The sequence below is a fragment of the Falco peregrinus genome, chromosome 4, assembly GCF_023634155.1.
Source record: "Falco peregrinus isolate bFalPer1 chromosome 4, bFalPer1.pri, whole genome shotgun sequence".
Lineage (NCBI taxonomy): Eukaryota > Metazoa > Chordata > Aves > Falconiformes > Falconidae > Falco > Falco peregrinus.
The window spans coordinates 114,345,791-114,366,016 of NC_073724.1; the positions used below are offsets into that span (position 1 = coordinate 114,345,791).

Below are 20,226 nucleotides of genomic sequence, written 5' to 3' on the forward strand. Positions count from 1 at the left end.
ATACATGTACTCTGTTTTCCAGTGAACAAGGAACTTTGGTATCTATAAATCAGTTTTGCTAGTTAGCCATGGTATCCAGAGAGTAGATTTACCTGAGAAAATACAATACAAGCAAAATGCTTGTTAAGCATAGCAGAATAATATAACAGGAATGAAAATCTGACAGTTTCCAGAGCATACATTCATGTCCCATAACAGCTGTTATTGTTTATATTTCCTCTTCTTGTAGGCTGCTTTTGTCTAACAATTATTCCTATTTTAAAATTTTATTTCAATTGTGTGTTATTTCAACCACTTTTTCTTGACAATTGTTTTCAATAAACGTGTTTCACACAAATACATTACTTGTTCTTTACTCTTTTTTTGAGGTTTTTCCTCTATCCCTCCTCCACTATAAGTAAATTTGAACAAGATTAAAACTATTTTTCCTGAAGGTTTCAAAAATCCTATAAGAAAATCACTTTGGCCATACAGAGTTCAGTCTGCATTTATGGAAGACTGGTTTCCAGTGAAGACACTCTGATATATCACCTGGTAAACATTAAGAACTTGTGGAGTTGGTCTGTACTGACTCTGGTCACCATTAAAATGATAGCATTTAACAACAGTCATTATGCTATGAAACCTGAAATACCCGCTTCCTCAGAAAAAGGAGATAAAATTAACCAAATTACAAATACAGTTTTGGAAAAATGTCACCTTTTAAATTATCTCCAAGTAGGTAATCAATGACTCAAAGTTAATCTAAGACAGAGGACACAGCTGGATCATTTACCCTGAACTCCTGCCTAATATAGGCTCTAGGACCTACTTAAATAATCTCTGGAGAAAAACATCACTTAATTCCACGATGTATCTTAGTTATGCAGAGTAATGACTACAAAAAGGAGACAAAAGCCAGGATAGGCCTTGCAGTTTTCCTCTTTCTCATAGACACTGAGCACACATCTGCCTCCTTGTGTTCCCCAAGAACTTTTTCTTAAACAAAATCCATAGGTTTAATGCCTTCTTAAATCTTCTGCTTTTCATAAAGGAAGGATGGCCGTAAAGGATGCTATGTTGTTTCTGAGCATTTGGTTTGCCTTACTGATCTCTCAAAAATAGGCTACATACACAGATATGTGTCATATATACACTAACGTGGCTGAACCTGATGTTAACCACCAACACCCTGCTGTGTCCCTTGTCTTTCCTAAAATGTTTGGTTTTGTCCTTTATCAGATCGGTCAGTGTTTGACAAACTTTTTTCCATTCATTAATATTCTCTCCTTAGTACCTATACTATTCTCTCTTTTTTTTTTTTTTTTTTTTCTACCAGCTGCTTGCTTTCTTGCTGCCTTAAAACCCTTTTCCCTTTTCTAAAACTTCCATCCAGTGCTTCTCATTTGTTATTACTAACCTATTAACGTATTTATGTCCAGTCTCAATCTGTCTAAATTCAATATCAAACCATCAGTTCCTCTTGTGTCCTTCCTGGTAGGATGAAGAACACCTTCTTAATTATTTCTCATTTAAGTGCATGTTTTAACTGACCAAGACACCCCTTAATTTCCCCCTCAAGAAACTAAATTAATGACACTTCCTGTGTCCCTCACTACGAGGGTGTGTTTTCCAAAGTCACAATAACTCTCATGTCTTCCCCTTATGATAGTTCAGTTATCAGTATCTTTTTCAAGTAGAATTAAGCAAGACATTCTAAAAGTTTTACACACATGGTCCCAAATCCTGTTGTATTCCACAACCCAAAACCAGCTCTACTCTACAGTCCTTGGTCTACACCACCAGACTGAAAATTGGCATTTGGCTTATGACCAGCCAAGAAGGCCCAGGACTTTTTGCACATTGCTTTTCAGGCAGGAATCCTTGATTTCATACACAGGCTGTATTTTTTTTCTTGACACATGACTTCACATTTGGCCAGTTTAGAATGCCTAACTGGGTTTTACCTAGCATTGTCTGTCACTCCTTTTACTCTGACCTACACAGATACCGTGATGATCCACACCATCCTATTTACCCTTTTTAAGCATCACCAGTGTTAGCTCTCTTTCAATACATTGACATTTCTTCAGTACTCAAAGATCTTTTGAAAGCTCAGCATGACAGATGCAGAAGCTGTTAACTAAGTCCTTTAGAAATCAGACTGGAAAATCAAGGCCCTAGCTCATTCTCATAATTAAAGATAGTTTGGAGCTTTATTCATATAGAGGTCTTTATTCATATAGAGAGTCTCTAAGTCCTCACTATGATTTTATTTATCTGATTTCCTTCCACCCAGTTAAATTAGGACTGAAGGTTCAGAAAGATCATGGTTTTCCTCAGCCCACTTAGATATTTCTCTGGTGCTGGGAGCAATGAGTAATGGCATTGTTTGGAGGTGGAAAATCAGGGTAGGCATTGATTTTTAATGGCATTTGTTTCTTTAGCTCAAAATTTATGTCAGATCATTTACGATTTCTTTTTACCATAGGTTTGTCTACACATACACACGCACACCCTCTCACACTTGACTCACTCATTTCTCCCTCACCCACATTATAAAGAATACACCTAGAAATTTCATATTCCTTCTCTAAGCTTCCTCTCAGAAAGGCATTCCCCCTTATTTGAATCATAAGAATAGATCTCTACTTAGAAAGCTTAATATGAAATCTCTAAGAATATTCATTACAATATAAATTGCATAGGTATAGCTTTTTTTTTTCTTGCTTAAAAATCCAATCATGATTTCAATATTCTGTGTTTTAATTATGTGTTTATTGACAAATACATGTGTAAGTACCTCACTTTGGAATGTAACCCTATTTCTGCTTGGGAACTATAACAAAAAGATCTGTTTGTTAAGTATTTATAACTACATTTGCCAACGTTTTGTGTAAACCAATTATTCATATTACTGTTCTCATTCCTAAATAAATATTGGATGGGCAAGGAATCAGTGCATATATTTGAGTATTTTTTAAAAAATCAAGGGACATTTTAAGAATATAAAATTGCTATCTTCTTTCCCATTTTTCCTAAACTTCTGTAAAATTTGCACTACTATTAAGACCCTTGATATCAATGGAATAGGTACTTTTCACTGTGCACTCTTCGAAGTGGACTTCAAAAAGTAGGCTACTAGACTACAGATTTGGATATGTGTATTTTCATGCTACTTTCACAGCAGGCCTGCTTTTCTGTGCTTCAAGTTTTCCTATCATGAAACATGATAAAAACACTAAATACATTGATATCATCATCACAGTTAAGAGAAATATTTGGACTTTAAAGCATTGTTTAGCATCAGTAAAGACTAATGTTACAAGCTCATAATTTATTTTAGTTGTGTGTTTGGTTTTTTTTTCCTATACAGTTTAATCACTGTTAATGGCAATCTGTGCATTAAACTTTTACAGTGAAAGTATGCTACCAGGAGGTCTCTTCTGCTTTGCAGTTGAGTTATAAGAAATGTGTATTGTGCTTCAAGTGCAACCAGTTAAACTCTGCAAAATTAAAAACCACTCAAAAAATTAAATTATTCATAGAATTCAGTCAGAATTCATATGTCACATTAAGCTGCATAAGGTGACTTTCAAGTCATGCTTGAGACTCACCAGCTAGGTCAAATTCTTAGGGTAAAGCAGTATCTTGCAATATAAAACATACATAAACAGCATACAATTGCTTTTCAACTACTTACAGCTCCAGCATACCTGCAGTTACCTTAAACATTTGACATTTAGTTGCAGTTTTAAACAGAGGGACAAATTTGAGAGAAAATGGTCTATATTACATAATTCCAAAGAACCTCTACATGCTACAAAGTGGGCCATTGCTCCTGCAAAACTACTTTCCAAAAAATTATACCACATCAATCCTAAATCCTCTTCTGATGAGAAAGAGTTTGTCTTCCCCTCAGAGTCACAGAGAAGCTGGATGGTAGTTATAAGTGAAAGACAGATAATCTTCTGACTGCTTCAAATATAACTGCATAAGAACAGAAAATAACTGCAATGTTGCATCCAAAGAGAAAATTAGATTATTTTTTTTTTTTTGGTGATACTGTATTACTGTTTTACAATACACAGCAATGATACAGTTGTGGAATTTAGTCTGGGTAAATCAGCAGATTATTTCCTCATTCCCCCCCCCCCCCCCTATTTCTTTTCATCTTTTCAATGTCATTCCCTACTGAAGTGGCATAATGATTCCCCAAGGTTGAGTGCCCCTAATTTATGCATTAAAATTGATTCTAAATTAATAACAAAAATGAAAGGTAATTTTCTGCAATGCAAAACATTGCTTTTTCTGAAGAGAGAAATCCACTACATCAAAGATGCCTTTTAAAAAGTCCTGCCTCAAAAATGACTATTTTTGCTTCAAGATGATTACTACCATCTCCAGAATGATTCATTTTCTACCAGTAAATTGAGGTTCATCATTCTTATTTATTTAAACATACATATAATTTAAAATCTACATATTATTTGCCAATGCTGGCTGCAAAAATAAGTGAAAACTGAGTAAAACCACTGCTCTGTAACTCTTTAGTTTGTCGTATTTTTTTCTGCCCTGCTTTCTCCATCTTTCTGCAAGAAGATTCCTATATACTTTCTTGGAAAAGACAGCATTCCAGATACACGTATTACTCCTTTTTAGTGTATAGATATCCACCTATTAGTGCTCCAGAAACTTATTCAGAACTGGTGTGTTTATTTGGAAGTCACAGTTGTGACTCTGCTCACTAGTGACTAGTGCTAATTCATTTGAAATATCGCAGCGTGGGACACTTCAGGTTTGCTTGGGTGATATGCCTAGATTAATTTCTACTGGTAGGCTTTTTATGCCAGTTTGGAAAAGTCAAAGTGTGTGGAGCAGAATACCTGTTTGCAATTCCTGGAAGCTAGGATGCTATCCAACCAGTCACAACACCCCTAAATCTGCGTTAAACTCTCAAATCAATAAAAGATTTATTCTGGCAAAATTATTTCCAGGCAACATTACTGTCTAATAGCAGCAGAAATGCTAAGCTAGAGGGAAATGGTCTGCTTTCCAGACGTACAGAGGATACAGCTCCAAAAGGCTGTCCCTGCTTCACTGTGCAAAGCTTTTCTTCACTAGACCAACATTATCTACTGCACACTTAAGTATTCCTTTCAGAAGCTGCAACATTCTGCAAGTCTACCTCTGTAAAAGTCTCTGCAAGCCCCTGGGATTTGCACCTGCAGCGGGAGTTTCACTCTGCCTGTATTACACTGCTGTCCTGGGGTGGCACAAGACACCCCTGTGGTGCTTTCTGCTCTCCTTTCTACTACCAAGGCAGCTTCACAACCAGCCTGCGTTAGATGCTCGCTTTCCAAACCAAACAGGAGTGAGACAAACCTTGGACTTCGCCAGCTAAAGATAATAAAGTAAATGAGCTGAAAGGCGACATTCTGAAAAGCTATACCTAAAGTAAAGTCAATTTTCATGCATAGCTGTAAATAATACAAAAAACTCAGCAGAATTACTCACTGCAAACTGTCTGGTGAGAGCAAATGAGTTAGGAAATGAGAGAAAAGCAATAAATGAGTGATATTACCTGAAAAATAAAATGTCAATATAATAATAATTTAAAAGAAACAGCAGCAGAACAATGCCTCTAGGCAGCTCTGACTTGCACGAAATAACTTTTCACATAATAGGTAACTCAAGGTCTCAGTGATCTTGGCAAAGTTAAAGGGGTAACTTTCAAGTAGAGATGAACATGAATAGTTCCTTTTCCTGTACTCACATAGGTGGGTTTTGAACTCTTAAATAAATGTTCCTTAACTTTTCAACTTTTCTTTATTTTTGGCATGGGAATACATAATTTTTCTCTGCTGTTGATTTTTAACTAGTTTCTATTAATTTCAGACTAATTTCTAGTATTGTGTTAATGCCTTCTTTCTAGTAACTGTATTTTCTACTGACATGCTCTCCCTGAACAAATTCCCTGTGAGTTTTCAGTGCAGAGAGTTTAAGTAACTTCAGGCTTGCGATTCAGTACTGGAGAATGAAATTTCTTTTACTCCTTTGGGAACCAAATGGCTCAGTGTGTCGAGTGACTCTTATTAAATTAAAAAAAGTGTATCAACCAGTCTTTATTTCTCATCTTCTGCTTAAGTATTCTTCAAAGCTTCAAATTATTTTGAAAATGTTAAAGTAACATTTAAAATTCCTCACACAACAGGAGAATCCTCATAATCTTCCCTAGACCTGAGGGAAACAGTGAACCCCTCATCTAAAGAAATACCAAGAAACCACTATATGAATTCCTAAAACCAGTGAATACATAGACATTCAAAATAAACATACAAATGAATAAAAGCTTAATTCATAGTAATAAAAACATTTTTTGCCTTGGAAAGCTTGAATCATCAAGAGTAAATCCCAACTATATATTTTTTTCTATCTGAAATGTAAAGCTAGCACACATGCATGGGAGGGGACATCTTTCACTGAGATATTGCCCTTGGAGGAGTTTAAACGGCATTGCAGTGATAAATCCAAGGAAATACACTATTCTGATTTAACTGAGTTTGCATCCCTGCAATGTTTTTCAGACACTTCGATTTAAAAGCAAGATTATAAGAGAACAATATGAAAATAATGTCTTTTATAGGCACCCAGAGGGAACTAAATGTATAGTATTATTTCAGCTTCTTTTCCTAATCACAGTGCAGCAGTTAACATTTTTTCCCTAGTGACTTAGAGCTTTTTCCACTCCTTCACCTCCCTTTTTGTGGCTTTGCAGCTTTTCTGTTGTCACTATTGGGATGAGAAGTGCTGCCATTCCACAGCTGGGAAAGGATGCACCCTCTGCCTAGATGCAGCAACAATGAAATATAGGGCAAGTCTCCCTTGCAAACAGAGGCTCAATGGAAAGCCACATGCTTTTTTAGCATTTGCCTGGGATTACTCAAATTCTAATGGCAGTGCATATTCTGAAGCAGTCCCAATCATGCCTATCTGTACAGGACCTTAAAGAGACTAGTCCTCCTCGTGCTATCACTGCTTTTGGGACAACTGTGGGCAGCTCAACTGTTCTGCTTCACGGCACTCCCAACCTGTAGCAATGCAATTGTTAGCAGCAATCACAATAAATAAAAATATTTTGTTCACATCTCTAAGAGCGATATAATATTAACAGCTCTTCCTTCACTTCTCTAGCTAATAGCCTGCAGTAAGGCAGTTATATGGGTTTATTGAGTTTCCAATCCCAGACACTGAATGTGGAGAATGAGAGCTAAGAACATCAGGCAGGAGCTTCTTTCCCTCAAAAGGTACAGCTTTTCCTCTCCCACCTCTTCTGCCTTTGCTTGCATACTCCATACTGGCACGTTTTGTACCTCTACCAAGCACAGGTGGAATAGGCTCCCACAAGACATGCAAAGCTCTACAACCAGGAATAGTTTCAGCATAATGACTCTCTGACAGAATAAGAACAAAGAACAAAGTTTGCCAGTGATTAAGTTATATTTTGGGTGCTGAATTAGGGCTGCTCTGATGACAAAGTCACATGCTTTGGGTGAATAATATTACAAAAAAAATCAGACCGTTCCAAGGAATCTTAATTTAGGTCAATGAACTAAAGCAACCAAATTTTGTAGTCACTTTGGAAAATGTTGACCTGGTATTTCAGTGTCACATTAACAGGACTGCACACCAAGCTCCTTCAATTCCTTTCAACAGCTTGCTTTCTGCACCACCTGAGGTCAAACCAAAATCTGGTAAGGCACAAGAGATGAAAGGGGAGCCTAGACCTTGCTTAAGCCATTGCACCCAGAGGCCAGAAAATCTGCCCTTTCCAAGGCTTACAAACCTCTCTGAAGGCAAACAACAGCCACTGACACAACTGTCTATCAGTGTCAACTCTAAATTAAGACATGATTGGAATTAGAAAGTGTAAGAGAATTTCCTGTACAGTGATTGCATGCACTACACCTGTATTCTCCAAGACGCTTCTTCATTTCTTTTTTCATTTTACAGAACTTTGTGTAACACATACACAGAGAAGTACACTGCAAAGAATCTATATGGATACCCAAGAGATCAGTTTTTCAAATTGTCTGCACAACAACAGAAAAGATGGGACTCACATTTTCTCTTTGCTGATAACTCAGCTCCCTACATAGATACTTCTGCCTCTTGTAGGTAGATTGTGCTGACCCCTTCCAGGAGACAATTCCTGTGGGTGAGCTTTATTGCAATAAACATTCACAGGTCATATTCTACTATAAACCTGATATAAACTAGACAATAAGAAGAATTCTGCCTTTGAATTATAATTTATTTCACTCTGAGGCTGCAAGAATAACTACCACTCAGAAGAAATGTAATAAGGGCACCCAGTCAGAAAGCTTTCAACAGTGAAGAAAACATCTATGGTTTTGCAGAAATAAACACTCAGAGAGCAACACTGCATTTGGAGGAGCTTGGCAGGTACCTGAGGGACACTCACTTTAAAAGATTTACTTTCTCCTGTTGGAAGATGTCAGACCACTCTGCAGGGGCCACTGATGGTTGGATATTGATTTGAACACTCTGGGTTCTCAAAAGGCATGCATCTATAGCATAAACTTTTAAGCTTTGAAAATACTTTTTTCCTGGTGGCCATATCTTGAGCACTCTCTTATTTCTGCACGACATAAAGGAGGACTTCCTTGGCCCTGCAATGTCCTATAATCTCATTCCTGAGAGGTCAAAGCATACTGATACGTGAACAACTGGGGTCTAAAACCTTAAAAAACAAGCAGAAAGCAGATACACGTACAGACTAATAGTGAAAAACTTATTTCCCAGACACACAAGCAAACAGCATTCTTAGTGGATGAAAACCTGGACATGACCCAGCAACGTGTGCTTGCAGCCCAGAAAGCCAAGCGTATCCTGGGCTGCATCAAAAGAAGCGTGGCCAGCAGGTCAAGGGTGGTGATGCTCCCCTTCTACTCCGCTCTGGTAAGACTCCACATTCAACTCTGGAGTTCTCAGCACAGGAACGACATAGACCTGCTGAAGCAGGTCCAGAGGGGGGAAAGAAAAATGATCAGATTGAAGGAACACCTCTCACGCAAGGAAAGGCTAAGAGAGTTGGAGTTATTCAGCCTGGAGAAGAGAAGGCTTGGGGACCCCTTATTGTGGCCTTTCAATACTTAAAGGGGGCTTATAAGACAGATAAGGACAGACTGTTTAGTAGGGTATGTAGCAATAGGACAAGGGGGAATGGTTTTAAACTAAAGGAGAGTAGATTCAGGCTAGATATAAAGAAGAAATTTCTTACGATGAGGGTGGTGAGGCACTGGCACAGGTTTCCCAGAGAGGTGGCAGATGCCCCATCCCTGGGAACATTCAAGGTCAGGTTGGATGTGACTCTGAGCAGCCTGATCTAGTTGAAGATGTCCCTGCTCATGGCGGGGTGAGGCGTGGACTCATGAAATTTAAAGGTCCCTTCCAACCCAAACCATTCTATGTGTCTCTGATTCCTGCCAAAACAAGATAGCCAGGTAGATAGAAAAAATAGGACACTGAGTCAAATTAAAATCCTTGTGTCATTGAATACAATCCAATTCCCACTGCTCTTCAGTGTTCAGCGGAATGCACCTCCTCAAATTTCTGCAAACTTCTGCATTTTCTCAATGAAAATCCGTGATGAAAACAGCATAATTAATAGTACAGTAGTAATTGTCTTTTAGGTTTACAAGGTATCACAGTTAATAAAAGCTCGGTCCTGAAATAAATTCCTTACTCTACCAAACATATGTGGATTGCTTCTTCCAATTTCCTAAGTATTTTTAAATTTTACCCTTGAAGTTTACTTAAGATTACAGTGTTAGCCTTTTTAGTTGAGATTTGAATAGACCCTTGAATTTGGTGGAAATGTGGAAACACAACCTTTTAGAGAACAATAATCCTGAACTAGAAAAATGAAATCTCGTGGCACTTGATGTCACTGAAATATCAAATCAAAGGAAAGAAGAGAGAGAGTGGACTTTGAGTCTTTCCACTGAACAGAGAATGTGGCGGTTACAGAATGAAATTTATGAGAATTATCACAGCACACTCCCAGTGTCCTGGTTTCAGCTGGGATAGAGTTAGTTTTCTTCTCAGTAGCTGTAGCTGGTGCAGTGCTGTGTTTTGGCTCTGATGTGAGAACAATGCTGACAGCATACTCATGGTTTTAGCTGTTGCTGGGTGATGTTTATACTAAATCAAGGACTTTTCAGTTCCTTGGGCCCTGCCAGCCAGAGGGCTGGAGGGGCACAGGAAACTGGGAGGGGACACAGCCAGGACAGGTGACCCAAACTAGCCAAAAAGGTACTCCATACCATGGGAGGTCATGCTGAGTATATAAACTTGAGGAAGAAGAAGAAAGGGGGGGAACATTCGACATTATGTCATTTGTCTTCCCAAGTAACTGTTATGCATGATGGAGCCCTGCTGTCCTGGGAATGGCTGGACACCTGCCTGCCCAGGGGAAGTAGTGAATAATTCTCTGCTTTGCTTTGCTTGCATGTGAAGCTTTTGCTTTACTTATTAAATTGTTCTTATCTCAACCCTTGAGTTTAACTTTCCTTTCTGATTCTTGTCTCCATCCCTCTGGGTGAGGGGAAGTGAGCAAGCGGCTGTGTGGTGCTTGGTTGCTGGCTGGGGTTAAACCACAACATCCAGATAAATAAATATCAAGAATTTACTCTTTTGGAATGTCTTTAATCTTATTTTCAAAGGAAATAATAATGCGATGTATGCAACCATGCCTGTCGCTCTCTCAGCTGTAGTAAGGCAAATAACCAACTGCAACCAAATGTGAAAAAGTGAGGAGGAAACAAAACTTAAGTTCCTAAACGATGTAAAATGATGTGGTTCATTAAAAACAGGGACATTCTGCAGTGTAACCTGAATTGTTATCATAGGCCAGAGAATCCACAGGAGTATAAAAAAAATGGAGAGACTTCGTGTCTCAACCTTGGGAAAATTCTCAGAGTTTGAACTGTTCAGATACCAAGGTCAGTCAATCTCATGATGGAAATGCACTGGGAACTAGAGGTCTTTAATTCCAGTGCTGACAGCATTTAATTTTTCTAAACAGTCAATTCCATAAAAAGTAATATAATTTTACTTTTATTCAGATATAGAGTGAAAATACGTGTTGAAGCATCAAAAGATACTGTGAAAACAGCTTTACTTATCATAACTGCTCTCTTTTTCTCTAACATCTAAAGAATAGGCAAGGTTAGATGAGCAAAAAAGTACTGAGATCTGAATTCAGATGTTGAACTCAGCATGAATCTAACATGAATCATTAAGTGACCCACTGTCTTTCTTTACTCTTCTTCAAGGTAACTATTGATATTGGCTGATACTCCATCAACTTCTATTAGAATCCTCTCTTCAGCATATGTCTCCAAGCACAGCGTCGTACCAAGGAGTCAATCAATTAAAACTTTCCCCAGCTTAGAGAAGTTAGGCTAGGCTTTGTCACAGAGTCTAGTCCGTTACCTCTTACACTGACCACTGATTTACAAGTACAGATTGGTCTCTTGATAGCGCTGGGTACATTTTTCAAGTCCTGCAGTAATGGAAAATTAACATCACCATACTAATACGAGCCATTTTATGTAGAGTTTCCTTTTCATGGTATCTTTAATATTCAAACTAGAGCAAATTAATGGGTTATTTTAAGGAATTTTGTCTGAGAGTGCATTTGGGCATTGTGGTTTATTACAAATCACCAAGTTTTAGTCTACACCTGGATCTGCATTTTATGCCTGTAAACTAGCTGAGAAACCTTCTGAGGTAGTTGCAGGAATTAAAGCTGTCGTCTTCTTTTTTTTTTTTTTTTTTTTTTTTGAGAAGAGAATTTGTTTGATTTCTTACTCAAACATGTTCTTATGAGAGCTCTAAATGAGGATCAGTTATTTAACAGTGATCTTTTGGGGCTCAGGGACTGGTGATGGTACTTGATAAGTGGCTGGCACAACTGAAGAAGAGTGAAAGGGTAAGAGCATGCCACTAAGGAGGGGGCTGGCAGAGGCGTACTTACAAACTCCTTAACTCCTGGAACAGCACTGATCACAGCTTTAAGGTGCATCTACCTCAAATTCATTGTCTTTGTGAGCTCTCACTCAAGCTCAAAACCCCTAGTCATGGTAAACTGTAAACTAGGACAGATTTTCAATAGAAGCAACTAAGCAACATTACATCAAAGAGCAAAAATTAGAAAAAAAAGAAAAAAGGCTTTCTACATGAGCCCACTGTATCCTTGCAGTCATTTCTTGGTATGCCAGCTGGGTCTCAGGCAGCTTGGTGATGCTCACCAAGCTCTGCACTGTCACTCCAGTCCCTTATTAGGGTTTCCTTTTAGCTTTTTTGAGACCCTGCTGATCTGCTCCTCAGCTCCACATGGGATGCATTCTGCTAACATGCACACAGTGGTCCTATGTTACCCCAAGGAATGGAGCCATCTCTTCATCCTGGATCAAAGATCGTAAGTCAGTAACTCTCTACAGGAATACATCCCACAAATTCACATCACCTATAGATGAAGGTGACCTCATACAATTAAATTATTGGTCTCTTTGCCAAGTCTACAGAGACTGGGAGATGCTCGGAAGTAATCAATCCTTTACCACCTGCCCTTTCATTCTGCTATTAAAAAAAGGCAGGAAAGAGCGCAAAAGTTCTAATATACCTTCAACCAATTTATCTTTTGTGCTGTAAAATCCTTTAAAATATATTGACTATTTCAAAACGTGGATAAATGTCATGAAGAAAATATCTGATGGTTTTGGGGATGCAGAATTCTGTAACTTGGATAACTAGACTAAAATGGAAAGTTTATTACCAACTGTTTGATATGGGCAAACATTTTTATCTCTCAACGGCAGCAAACTTAATACATTTTGCAGCTTTGCTATTAAATACAGAGAGATGACTTTCCATCTAATTTCTAAAAGCAGTTTTGTGGAAGAAAATGGGTAATCAACATGGAGAATGTATTTCTTCTGAAAATGCTTTTAGTCTAACATAAATGACAGCTATTTAACAGCAATCACTTGTGTTTTATATCTCACACAAAAACCAGCAGACACAGTACCCTGCCTTCGAGACAAAACACTGATACATGTGACAGATCATCTCAAGCAGTAATAATAAGAAGCCACAGATTCAGCAGCATCCAGAAAACAACTCCATTAAAATCTGTAGCTTTTTTTGCTGTTGTTGTTCAGTCTTTAGCTGATATTATGTTGTATCATACTATGAATAACTAATTATCTGCATCACACAGGTACAGGAGACCTGAATCACATTCGCTCTGCAGTATGTACACTGGTAACTTACATATCTGTTAAAAATAAAGTGGTTTTCAAAATATCACCCAGGAGGCATATGTTCTGTTCAGTGACCTTTGAAACTCTAGTCCAATGAATAACTAGTGATGCGCAAATAAGTTGAGAGACAGTAGATAAAAAGTGCCTATACCTTATATCTGTTATGAGTATGGCTATGGTAAAAAGATATATTGCTCTTTCCTAATTTGCCTGAGACAGCAAAACAATGAGAACATAAACTTCTATCTCTTTAAGTTGAATGGTTATAGCATTCATTATCCTGGATAATTAAAAATATAACATGCAGACAAAGCGCAATGAATTGTATAATCTAAGTATCTAATTTAATGGTAGCTTGCTACCTTACAGGCATTTGTTCATATGGCATCAGTCACATTTTGGTAAATCTGGCCTTGCATTCAAACTTTTTATGTAGAAAGAAGCCTAACTGTGTTTTCTTTAAGATGACAAAACTTCATATTACCAGGATGTTGGTAGGGTATTGAAAGATTTCATCAATGACAATTGTGCTTCCATTAGAAATCTTTGTAAGCACTATGACACATAACAAAACTTTGACTTTCTTTCTCACACATGGCCCACCTGGTCTTGCTCTTGTGGCGAAGAAAGTCTGCAGTCTGAAGGAAACAGTTGTGTAACCAAAAGGCAAGGAAAACCACCAAATCCAGGCAGATATGATGCAGCACATATTTTAAATATCTCTCTTTTTGTGTGTGTGTGTGCAACTTTTAAACCACACTACCAACAAAGCCTTCACTGCCAGCCCTGATTATAGCTCAAATAATTCAGACTTGTATAAACATATCCTTTACACATAGATATGGTCTACGGCTTTTATGTAGTTGCTTGAACACTAAAACACTTTTACTTTTTTTTTTTTTTTTAATAATATAAAAAGTCTTCCATTATGCACACATGCAAAGAAACCAAAGAGGTTAAAAAAAAAAGATGCCACAATTCCAGTTCAAAACCCGAAAGGGAGTTACCAAGTCACACATGCTCTTCCCAATAATCAAATGCTTAGTTGAGCACTGACAGAGTTATGGGGAAGAAAAACCTTCTGGATACTGTTCTGCAAGTAGCTACACCTGAAACTTCCTAAAAGCATGAAAGGTTTATCCTGCTGTATCACTCACATTTTTATAGTTCAGAATAAAGAGTGGACATCTTTATTCAAAGTAGAAATAGTTTTATTCCTAACCACTTTTAATTTCACAAATAATTGCATTATTTATTATTATATATTTATTCTATAAAGGAGAATAAATTATACTTACCCTCTCCAAAGTAATTTCTTCAAATTCATATTCAATTTCTGTTCCATTGACCTAAAGAAAACAAAATCGGAAAATTCCTTAAATGCAGATGGAAGGTAATTTGGTAGGGATAGCATACAGATATTTCAGTATGATCAGTTTACTGCAACATATAGGTAAGATTATCTAAATTATAGCTTACTTAGCTCTCCTTTGTCTTGAATGGCATGTAATCAAGCCTACAAACGTAAACCCAGTAAAAGTTCAGTATGAAAATGCTGAAATAATGGATAGCTAAGTAACATAATATGACTGATATTTGATATAGTGTGGTCATGGACTTTGGGCAAATGTTTAAACAGTTTCCAAGGTAATAGTTTCCTGTCAACAAAAGACCTGGTTCTAAAAATTATTCTTACAAATGGAAGAAAGATTAATTATTTATTGCCTTACAAGCTCAAATTTACTTTGCAATATAAAAACAGACAGGAAATTCATAGTACTTATGTAAAAATTATTCACTGATACATATACTGAAATACATCTTATTTACTATATTAACCTAGGGCAAGAACATGACAGAGGACCTTTGCAAAAGACAGCTGAATGGCAAAAAGGCACAGAATGTTAATGCAATTCTTATGCTGAGTTTCAGTGTCAAAATAAATTAAGCTACAAAACAGAGCACCAAAATGGATTGTAATGCACAAGAAATCTATCAGCTAAAGACACGACAATGATTTAAGCAGCGTTCTGAAACCTTGTTCCAGTCTGACATGGATTTTTTGCTGTCCCTCTAGGCAATATACTTAACATCCCTTCCTTAGTTTCCTTATTTCTTAAATGGGTAGATACTGCACCTGAGAAAGCTAGAAAAGCTGACTATATTGTAAGTAAACTGCAGCGTACTGAGAAAAAACCCTATTATTAAAAACTTAGAATAATTTCAAAGTGTCCTTTAGCTACAGCTAGTCAGCATTTTTTGTTATTTGGCCAGAAAATATTGATTAATCAAAAATAATAGATATTGCCCATGAATCAGGCTGGTTTAGGTTTTGTGATGATAGGATATTTCTAGGAAAATAGTTTTGCTTTATTGTTTTACTTAATCTATACTTACTGGGAAAAAAATATCATTTTGTAAGAGCAAAACCAAAGTGAACCATTAGGATTGACCTAATCTTGCACAAACAAATTAGTTATTTCTCAGCAGAAGAATGTTTATTACTTCTCCCCACTCCCAGCTGCTAATTTTCTATATTAGCTTTCTATTTGCAATCAGAAAACACGGTACACAAATAATTCGTTATCTAGTCAAGCATCTTTCAAATGTAATTAGGTACTTCTCTTGTGAATATTATAACTAGGTACATGTATGTACCAAACAAAAGCTTCCTATAAAAGCCACCAACTATTTAATTTGTCTGCAATTCAAGATCTGATAAACCGCGAAATCAGTAATAGAAATACAATCCCCAGAATCTCTGTTCAAAAGGAAAGAGGGAGAGAAGTCCAAAAAACTAACCCATGCTTAACAATGAACAAAACACAGCATCAGTGAATAAAATATTTAACACATACATAATATTTGTATTTTTATATTATCATAATCTGATACTCACATTACACTACACTAAAACCAGCTATGAACAAAAATTTTACTATAGGCTATTTTCCTGTTCTATGTTATCATGTCATGCTTTTTTTTTTCTATGCTTTCTGCATAGACTCTTTCATTAATACAGGCAACTTGCTAGGTATGAACATCTTTATAGCTACTCCATTTTTTGTCCTTTCTTGTCTAATGATAATGAAATCAAAGCTATCTATATGTCTCTGTTTTCATGAACTTCTCTTTCATCTTAGTTTGGTGGATAGTTCTGATCTATGTCTTCAATTCCTCAGTCTTGCTCTATAAAGCTGTCTTTGCTTCACTGCTTATAATCACTTTTCCTTTGCATTAAAAACTCGTTAGTGCAGCAAAACGGGAAGAAGAGGGACATGAGAAGTGAGCAACCTCTGTATAAAGATGAAAGGAGAAAACACAAACTGAATACTCAATTTGTATTTGCACACAAACAATAACTTGGTTATGATAATCTGAAGGGTTTCTTTTATCATCCAAGTCACAATTCCAAAAAGGTCTTCAGTTCAAATCACCATTAATCACAGCAGAGATCTGTTATCAGGTTCAATGGCAACAGGGATGATATGGATTAAAAAGCTGATCTTGATCCAACTCTTTTTGTTATTTAAGCGCAGGTATATATATATCTCCATATGCAGTCCACTGCCCTGTTTTTTCTTGCTGGATGCTCAGAAGGCCAATGCAATTATTTCACAAAGGATCTAATAAGATCCTACCTGAGACAGGTAGAATGATGATGTATGCAGTACCATTCATTGCTTACACTATTGTATTTCATATTTAGACTCTCTGGCTGCACCTACACTGCTAAATTAAGAGTAAATTTTCAGCCAAGTCGCAGTGCTTGAGGCTGGTTCTGTCTGGAGCCTGCTGGAAGCAAATAGCCAAGGAGTGAGCCAACAGTTGGAGCAGGAGGAGAATCACGGCTCCAGTGCTGGAACAGGCTCATTGGTCCTCTCACTTAGCAGCATATGGACATATCCCCTGTTTTTGTCCATTTTAACTTGACAGTCTCTGGCCTAACAAAGCACTTAAACAAGCTGTCTGAACCTGCAACTTCCATGTCTTGCAAGTAGTAGGAACCTGTTCCTGTGTCTTTCTTTACAGGAGTTTTCTGTACTCTGCTTTTCTACGAGATGGAAACAAGAACACATAGCAAAATGTACTATAGCCTGTATGATTTTTTAGATAACTACAAAAAATTCCAAACATTTTCATATGGTTTTCTCTTCTCCTCCACAGTGAAAGAGATCATCAGCATTTCCAAGTCAGTTTGGGAATATTCTTTCCAAACTTTCAGGACTGTAAGGTTGAAACAACAGACAACTTTAATCTCAACTAAATTTTGGTATTTAGAATGCTGAAATGTGAGGTAGTCATCTAGTTCTACACTCAGTGAGAAGAAACAGGCACTACTACATCTTAATTCATTTTACCTTGCACTAGAAATCTCAGGTAGGTTACATGAATTGTGCCCCTGAGCTTTCCTTTCACTAGGTACCAAGTCTAAAAATGATTGAGTTTGGTGAGCACTTCCCTTAAACCTGTTTTCTCACATTACTCTGAACTATAGACTGGTAACAAAGTTCTGCTTAAGGGATGCCATATGTCTTCCATAATATACCAGTGAAAGGACAGATCTCTGGTTTAGCAGCCTTTCTGATTACTTTTTTGGGCTTGTCTGCACCTGTATCTGGCAGCACGTGCACAGCGTGATATCCAGCACCTGCTCCCCCAAGCTCAACCAGCTAGGATGTCCACAAGGAACAATTCAGTCTCTCCTCTTCGCCAAAAGCTCAAATTCAAGATAAATTCCTGTTGGCTTCCCTCTCTGATTCAGGACACTGATGTCCCCTCTTTGCAGAAAGAGTGCTCAACACCACCTGTGACAGTAACAGGCCCAGAGGACTTGGGCAGAAGTGGGTAAGAAGAGCACAAGATGAGGCCCATGGGAGGATGCAATCAACCACATCCCCTCTTCAAAGCACAGAGTCTGGAATCAAAATGTGTCTCATCCAGGAACATGCTTTATTTCCCACAGAACAAAAAAAGATAGCGTTGACCAGGACAAAATACACAAGTGCTATGTGAGGAAGAGGTCCACACGAAACCCTTAAGATTACTTTGAGGGACTTCATTGCCCTGTTTGTTCAGGAACAGCATCACCAACACACACTTCTAATGCAGTGAGGCTTCTCAATCTCCTGACCTTACATATGTTCATGGTCTGGAGTGTTGATGAATTTACAACCCCTGTAGATTACGTTACCATAATTCAATTAAATCCCAATATTTAAAACAACTACTTGCAAAGGTGAGGTAACAGTTGCCTTTCATATACAGCTGCACCTGTTATACTAGAGGACTCTCCCAAACTTTCAATGAGAAAATGTTTTAAGAAAGAGATGCAATGTTTATTAACTATCTAGATTCTAGCATTCAAGAGAGATTTCCTGGTGAAGCTCTAGTCAGTCCTAGAGTTCACTTACCTTTCTAAGAAGAAAGCACTAGCCATTTTCAGGTGGCACTTTGTTTCAGGAGAATGAGAAATAAGGAACAAGTAAAAGGACATTTTTTACATACTGTTTTGTGAAAAAACTGAAATAAAGCCCAGCACACAGAACACCAAAATAATGACCTGACAAACTCAGATTTGTATGTTACTTTATGTGAAGAATTTTATTCTGACTTTCCAAGAAGTTTCTCTCATTTAGTGCAGTTTAAGGATGACCTAAGCACCTGAAGTCGTCCCTTAATGAAAATCAATTCTACAAATTATGACAGATCCCTGAAATCCATGCGAAAAAGATTCTGTTGGGTTATTCATTTTCACATACTTTGCCACTTTGTTAAGACTTTTATAGATAAGCTTTTTTCCTTATAATATTAATTTGATACTCTATACTTCTGCAATTATTTGATTTGATAGACCTGTTTACACTCAAACAAGTAAGCATTTCCTAATTCTTTCTTCCTATACTTCTATACATCTACAACTGCATCAACCCACTCAAGAAGATAAAGACATCATCATTTGAATTTTAATTATAAGAACTGTATTACGATAGTGGCAACAAGAGCATCAAACCACTTACAATCTATACAGCTGTAGTATTTTGAAACCACTGCACCTATTCTTTCTAATACAATTTAAGTCATTAGAGTTGTTTGTTATGCTTGGTCTTATTTTCAAGAAGAGATTGTTTTGCCTAAAAAATACAACATCTGTAGACTTTTATTATAAACAAAACCCATTTTAATTATATTTAATTGGATATCATTTTTCAGCTGTCTTCAAGAAAGAAGACTGCTGCTTCTACTTTTATTATCATATGCATAGGAAGATAACTACCCACTGATTTTCACTCAACATGCAAATTTTATTCTTTTGGCTGTATAGTTTCACCACTTGCCTAACCACCCACACCTGACCAGAATACAAGATTGCCAGATTCTTGTTGTACAAGTAATGCTAGGATATATTTGTCCTTTACAAGTTTCCAATTTGCTGCATAATTAAGACATTCCATTTTACATTTCAGAAACATCAAGGTGATTTGGGTAATTTAATGTATATAAGATTTAAATAGTCTTTCATGATTCCTGTTTTATCAGAAAGACCAAAGAGTAATCCTTATTTAGCCCTTTGCCATCTCCAGATTTAGGTTATTTCTTCATTAATTGTCAAAAAATTCCCGATATCCTTGTGATATTTTTTTCCAACAGTGCTAAAAGTTTCCCTTCTCACTGCATAAAACATACAGGAAACAGTCTCCTGTCTTCTCTGATTTCAAATATGATGACTTTGTGTTTTCAAACTGTCCTAAAGTGGCTGCCAGAAAGGTTTTCATGCTACTTTTCTTTATCACAGTGAGTGCATTTTATGGGCTTTTTATACAAGATACCCAACATCTATTTTTAATCACAGTGCGTAACTAAGCCCACTTCTTTCTTTTCACCCATATTTCCC

The 20,226-nt window shown here is 37.1% G+C and overlaps 1 protein-coding gene across 20 annotated transcripts in view; it reads right to left on the reverse strand.

The window, feature by feature from the left end:
* Nucleotides 1-20,226, reverse strand: part of DLG2 (discs large MAGUK scaffold protein 2) — a 1,040,329-nt gene that overhangs the window by 384,978 nt on the left and 635,125 nt on the right. For all 20 annotated transcript variants that reach the window (XM_055801296.1, XM_055801300.1, XM_055801304.1 and 17 more), the window contains one exon: nucleotides 14,630-14,680. In XM_055801296.1, coding sequence (XP_055657271.1) covers nucleotides 14,630-14,680 — 51 coding nt within the window. The remainder of the gene's footprint in view (nucleotides 1-14,629; nucleotides 14,681-20,226) is intronic.